The sequence below is a fragment of the Chiloscyllium plagiosum genome, chromosome 18 (genome assembly GCF_004010195.1).
Source record: "Chiloscyllium plagiosum isolate BGI_BamShark_2017 chromosome 18, ASM401019v2, whole genome shotgun sequence".
NCBI lineage: Eukaryota > Metazoa > Chordata > Chondrichthyes > Orectolobiformes > Hemiscylliidae > Chiloscyllium > Chiloscyllium plagiosum.
The window spans coordinates 27,753,950-27,761,245 of record NC_057727.1 but is presented as its reverse complement, the minus strand read 5'-3'; the positions used below and the strand labels follow the sequence as shown (position 1 = coordinate 27,761,245).

Genomic DNA, 7,296 nt, shown 5'->3' with positions numbered 1-7,296 from the left:
TTACTAACTGTACCTCTTATGCTCGCATCCAAATCATTTATGTAAATGACAAAAAGTAGAGGACCCAGCACCGATCCTTGTGGCACTCCACTGGTCACAGGCCTCCAGTCTGAAAAACAACCCTCCACCACCACCCTCTGTCTTCTATCTTTGAGCCAGTTCTGTATCCAAATGGCTAGTTCTCCCTGTATTCCGTGAGATCTAATCTTGCTAACCAGTCTCCCATGGGGAACCTTGTCGAACGCCTTACTGAAGTCCATATAGATCACATCTACTACTCTGCCCTCATAAATCTTCTTTGTTACTTCTTCAAAAAACTCAATCAAGTTTGTGAGACATAATTTCCCACGCACAAAGCCATATTGACTATCCTGAATCAGTCTTTGCCTTTCCAAATACATGTATATCCTGTCCCTCAGGATTCCCTCCAACAACTTGCCCACCACCGAGGTCAGGCTCACCGGTCTATAGTTCACTGGCTTGTCTTTACCACCCTTCTTAAACAGAAATATAAGTGTGTATTCATTGAAGTTTTCTATTTTTTCTCTTTTTAAAACCTCAAGTAATGTAATAGATACTTCTTATGTTATAAAGGTTTGAGTAATAATATTGAGATCTTTGTTTACTATATAATTTTTAACAATGTCCCCTTTACATCAATGCAAAATTTGTACATTAATAGGTTTACGTTTCATCACTTGACTATCAGTATTATTTAGTTGTAGTTTGTGAGAGAATTAAATGCTACCTTGTATTAGCAATACCGTCTTTAACTTGGAACATGTGTTCAACTCCAGCTCTGACTCAAGGGAATGAAGGTCACATTTCTTTCCTTGGCAATGGGATCTTATCCAATTATGCTATCCACAGCTTAGTAAAGCACAGTTGTAGGCATACCAGATATTCATACCACACTCATTTAATCTGTTAATAACATGAAGCGGCACTGTAGGAGATTTTGTTCTCTTCCAAGTCTGGATTATATCTGTAGTTCTTGAACAAGTCATCTGAAATACATTAAACATCATTTGTTCCATCATATTCTCTATCTCCCTCATTGTCTTTAAAACCATGGCTTTGATTATCCTACCTTCTCACTTGCTGAAATGTACCTCCTGTACTTCCTACTCAATGATCATGCATTGTTTAATTACTGTCCTTCTTGTCCATCTTTGGTTCCATCTTATCCAGGCGAGATCACTTTTCAGCCCCTTAAAATTAGTTCTCTTCTAGTGTCAATGGTTTACATTAAATTGTTCCTTGCTTTTCTCCATTACTAATCTAAATCGAACCATATGATGATTGTTCTGATTCAAGAGATGCCCCATAAACATTTGGTCCCTCTCAATCATCAGCATCATATCCAGCAATGCTCTTTTCTAGTTGGGCTGAGAAGCAAAGTTCTCCTGAGCATGTTACAAAACATCTTTCATGCGTAGCAACATTATTTACCATATTTTCTTTACAAACTTGCATTCTAAATCTGCATTTGTCTCTTTTGTTGTACTTTTTAGTTTGCCTTGTTTAATCAGGTCCCAGTCCGGTTGAGGTTCAACCAGTCCCTTTTGAAGAGGGACCTCATATCCCAAAACTGGTTCCAAAGCCACATATCTGAAGTCCTCTCTCCTAATAACATACCTCAAATCACACATTGATTCTCCTTAACTTTCTATCTCTGCTTTCGCTATCATGATTGGGCCTACTTTTTAAACTTCCACTCTAGCTCCTGAAAGTCTGATTATAGAACCTCAGTACCTGCCTTTGTTATTGGTATCACAACTGCTGGTTCAATCCTATAGCCGTATTGAATATCATGTTATGTCCTTTGTCTTGGCAATGTTAGAAATGCAGGTTCCTTTAAGGGTAGACCACGATAGCTTCAGGGTTAATTGAGTGTAGATGATGCTCATTGGAGTCTACTTAACAGCAGGGTCTCCAGAGCTCATTGAGATTGCAGTGCATTATTTCCCCCTCCAAAACTATTTTGATTTTCTGTCCTCCCTCTTTTCCAACCCTTCCTTCTGTTATTGTTGCACTGTCCCCTATGGGCACTGATTGTTAACTGGTCTTTTAATTGGAGAAATGGGTGATTTGGTGGTGGTTTATAAAGAAAAAGATATAGGTTTCTGTGATGAGATGACAGCATAGTGGTGATATAGGTAGACTACTAAACCAGAGGACTAGATTAATTCTCCAGATACATGACTTCAAAGCCCACCATGGTAACCTTGATATTATCATACCATAAAAGAGCTGGATATATCCACAGTATGAAACTGGCTTCTGTCCAAGGAAAGGGTGGAAAATAGTAGTTTTGCTAAACTCTAGGTTAATGATAAAACAGTTGTAAGTCACAGAAATCCATCTTTGCCTGGTTTAGTACATGGATAACTTCCTGTTAAACATGATAGCACAGGATTTAACTTGATCTCTTCAGGTAGGCAGAAGGTAATCTCTGTTTATAAGACAAGGCTACTGGCAGCTTTTATGAGGAAGTCGCATGTTAGGATCATGAACCACAATTAGTTACAGGTTTTTTTGGAATTGGAAACATTAAATAATGGAAGAACATGTTGGAAACGTGAAATTGGGTCATTTCTCTAGCCAACAAGAAGCAAAGTATGGTTTTGGATTTTCTTTACCAGGAAGCAGTGTGAAATAACTTTACAAAGGCTGGTATCCCATCACCAAGTCACCATTTATTTACATGTGGACAGTCTTTGACACTGATCCAGTTTCCTCAGAGCCAGTTCTTGGAGTGAACAAGATGTCTGACACTCCCGTTTTTATCTGTCAGCTAGGCCTTGTGGCTGTAAATCTGGGTCAATCAGGGAATTTATATTCCATGAGGTCGACCTTGTTACAATCACTTCAGAATAAGATTAGGAATAAAGCATGTTTGGAACTGGATGTAACTAATTGAGGTACAGAGTCATAGAGATGTATAGCATGGAAACAGACCCTTCAGTCCAACCCGTCCATGCCGACCAGATATCCCAACTCAAACTATTCCCACCTGCCAGGTGGGATTACTGACTCCAACTCAAGTTATGGACAGAATTTACAAAAAAATGACTTATTGGAAACCTTCAAGGCAATTTCAATATTTGATAAGTTTATGAAGATGTACAATCAGTCAGTGTAGGAATATATCATAGATTTTGAGATGTTTATAAAAAACACTAAAGAAATTCAATCTAGAAATTCTGAAGTCTGTACTTGCATTCAAACTTTTGGTTTTGACAGATGGTGGAAATTCTGTAGTGAGGCAGGGAATGGAGGACTCCCTGATTACTGACTCTCAAAGTCAAATTGGGGCTAGGCACAAGTGCTTGTCAAAGAAAGAACTGCTGAAAGATGTTTTGAAGGAATCATAACTTTAAGAGATTTCATGATCAAGGAAAATGCAAGATTAAGGTGATACCCAACAACAAATGACTCCAGCAATACTCAGAGAATAATTACCAGTAATAGGTTTGTCTTGTCTCACTATCTAAAGAAGTGTCCACAAAATCAGGAGTCAAGTATTTGAGGCACTCAAAACAGAAGGTTCCAATGATTAATATGATAAGGATGAGCAGCAAAAAAATATTTCATTAGATGTACAAGACTTGAGTCTGTCCATGAGTATCTTAATTGCCAATTCATTCAATTGTGCCATACATAGATGGTGACCATACCTCAAGTGTGTGGGGTCAATTTGCTAAACTGTTATTTGAAACTGTTGTCAAGCAGATAAAAAATAAAAATGAAAGCACTGCCTGATTTTGATTTGGGAATGGTAATATGGGAAATTAATAGGCATTAATGGATTTGAAGAAATGGGACAAGGCTCAGAATATTGATCTGTTATATTTTGCTCATATGGTAACCAGGTTTACAGTATACCCACTGTAAGAAACAACAAGGACAGACTACTGTAGTGGATAAAATCCATCGATATGCATGCAAATATTCAAATCATTTACATTTATAAATCACTCAAGAAATATAATATCATGTGTTAGGATGCAAGATAAAGTGATCTAAAACAGTAGCGAATCATTTAGTTATAGTCTAAAGTAAAATTGCCTTAGTCTTAGACTATACTATAGGATTGCTCTTTCATTAGAAAGAGTACACTGGTGGTGGTTTAACCCGCGGGTCACCATGCCTGAGGCGAAGGGATAGATTGATAAGGAGAGTCCTTCATGGTAGCCTTAGCTGGTGCAGGAAAACAGCCACATAGTTGGCATCACTCTGCTTTGTAAACCAGCTATCCAAACAACTGAGCTAACCAATCACTAAAGGGAATAAGGGAATTGGCCTTCCAGACTCTGTTTGGATAATATGACTCTTACTAATACAATAGAGATTTAACTGCACACTGAAATGGCTTGTCCTTTTTAAAGAAAGTGGCAATTAGGGTTTGACAAATAACCAGTGTCATACATCGCCGAAAATGTGTTGCTGGAAAAGCGCAGCAGGTCAGGCAGCATCCAAGGAGCAGGAGAATCGACATTTCGGGCATGAGCCCTTCTTCATGCCCGAAACGTCGATTCTCCTGCTCCTTGGATGCTGCCTGACCTGCTGCGCTTTTCCAGCAACACATTTTCGGCTCTGATCTCCAGCATCTGCAGTCCTCATTTTCTCCTCAGTGTCACACATAGCCAATAAATGAATCAGACAGATACAAAAGCAAAATACTGCAAATGGTGGAAATAAGAAACAAAAACAAAAAATCTTGGAAGGTCATCTCAACCTCCAACAATAGCTCTATTATCTCTATAGATGCTGCCTGACTTGCTTAGAATTTCAGCGATTTTTATGTTTATGTTTTTAAAACAGAAAATGGTCTCACTTCAGGAAAGGAAACCTGCTGTCTTTACCCAGTCTGACCTCACAAACCACCGTTATAACTAGAGGATGGATAATAAATGCCAATTTGCCAATGCCACCTACTTACTGTGTATGCCTGAAAATGAACGTCCACAAACTAGCCAGGTCACACGGAGATCGTGACACCTGTCGTCCACAAATGAAATCCGAATGCCTCCGACCACAGAATATGGGCTGCCCAAATAAAAGTTCTACGAACCGTTCGAATTTCTCAGAATTTATAAATCACACAACACCTGGTTATAATCCAACATGTTTATTTCGGAGCGCTGCTCCTTCATCAGGTGGCTGTGGAGCAGGACCATAAGACAACTTATTTAGATATAAACTCTGTCTTTATGGTCCTGCTCCACAACCAACTGATGAAGGAGCAGTGCTCCGAAAGTTAGTGCTTCCAAATAAACCTGTTGGGCTATAACCTGGTGATGTGTGATTTTTAACTTTATCCACCCAGTCCAACACCGGCTCCTCCACATCAGAATTCAGACATCCCCACGTCTAACATTATCTGACATTTGACATACATTGAACTACGGTACACGTTATTATTGAGATGCCTCTCGTCCCAGCTATAAAGTAATATAGGATAATAAATAGTAGTGGCGAAAATCTCTACTCTGCTTTTGAAGAAGTGTTTGCATTTATCATTTATCGACTAATGTCTAAAACTTCAGATGAAATGAACAAGAAACAGAAATGTATTTGGCAAAGTTGTTTTCTTCCATTTACTCGGAACCAGGAGTACGATCAATTCTTATTCCAGATATCTGTCTTTAAGCCCGTTATCTGGGAAAGCACTCCCTAATGTCAACCGATTGCAACATCTCTGGGCCATCCTTAAATTTCAAATGAAATATTTTATGGACGCGTTCATTTGGAGTTATTATGTACAATGTTTGCATTCCCTGATGCTGTTTCTATAATCTCCATGTTACAATAGAACGGTAGGAAAATCGGGCCTAATGCTCAGAGCTAAACATGTCCACCTTTGGCCAGGAGCAGTGAGTGGTGAGGCCAGTGGGATGGTTTGGGGCTCGCTCTGAACTCCAGCTTCGCCCGCACTGTCCACAAAGCGGACTCTCTGCCTGTGTGTGTCTGTGTAACTGCAGCCACTCAGTGACAAAGCCGCTCCTACCTCTCCCACATCCCCAGCTCTGCCGCCGTTCCTCGGATCGCCGTTCAGCTCGATGCTTTCGGACTCCATCGCTTTGACCCTGTTTCTTTTTTCTCTCCACAATCGAAGAACTGTTATGCCGAGTGCGGGGAAAGGCTCAGGGCCGAGCGCCGGCTCTGTAACCTCTCTGGCGCTCACACAGGGATGAGGGCGTCCCCGCTGTAACTGGGCTAGAAAGCAGTGAAAGCCAACGCCATCGGAAACTCCACCTAGTGGGCTCATGTCACCCCAGTCTGCTGCTGACGCTCAACTCATGAGCTACTCAGAGAAAGCCTCAGTCTGCATTTTAACAGAGCATGGGACTTTCCAAACAATGAAGGCTTTTTTAAAAATGTATTTTTAAAAAGGCGCTCAGACGTCTGATTGTCCCGATAAGTGCTATATCAAGGCAAACCTTCCTCGTATAGAGATTAGTTTCTTCAGTCCGAGAAAATACAACTCATTCACATTCATTCTTCTGATTGACCTGTTTGCAGGGATTGACGCTGGGAAATTAACTGGAGGATTACACTCGATGGCGTTAAAGTGAGCGAGTTTGAAATCTCAAGGGGCATGGCCATTCCTGCCTTCCATTAGTGAAGGTCTCATGCACAGGATTACTGACCGGCTGAACGAGAGGTTTCTCAGCCATGCTGGCCTGCAGTTAAAACCGTTGGTCACAGAATCACAGGATCCCCTAAAACACTCATGAGGGAGCTAGTGGGTAACCAAGCCATATTGCCCAGTGAAGTTGAAAATAGGAAGGTCTTAAGCATTTCACGGGAGAGACCGGGAGATGTGGAGAAATAAATGGAGGAACAGCTCCTGGACACATCATTAGGATAACAGAACATTCCTCAGTCAGGTTCATTATGGCACAGAAAGAGACCATTCTGCCCATTGAAACCACGCCTGTTCCATGCAGCGCAGGGTAAGATTTCAAGTTCTCTCTCACGTCCGCCTGGTGAGCAAGTTTGCTAAAACAGCAACCGACGAATTTCAAAAAGAAATCGGAAGCAATAAAAATGTAATTTAAATAAAGGATTAATTATTAGAAATAGATACTTAAAAATATCAAGCAGCAGAGCTAACGAACAAAACCGCTTTGCCATCTCCATTAAAAGGCCGCACTAGACAGAGACAAATTAATCCATTGTCCTGATCAGCGAAAGATGCAAGTTAGGACCAGTGCGCGGAGCCACATTGTTTTTAACTAACAATGACCTTGTGTTCACTTGTGGCGTTAGCCTCAGCAAAATTCATGT

General features: G+C 40.5%; 1 protein-coding gene across 1 annotated transcript in view; it reads right to left on the bottom strand.

The window, feature by feature from the left end:
- ninj1 (ninjurin 1) overlaps positions 1 to 6,289 on the bottom strand; it is a 55,405-nt gene extending 49,116 nt beyond the window's left edge. The window contains exon 1 of the mRNA XM_043708027.1: positions 6,014 to 6,289. Within this exon, the coding sequence (XP_043563962.1) occupies positions 6,014 to 6,274 (261 nt within the window). The 5' untranslated portion in view covers positions 6,275 to 6,289. The remainder of the gene's footprint in view (positions 1 to 6,013) is intronic.
- Positions 6,290 to 7,296: the final 1,007 nt, after the last annotated feature.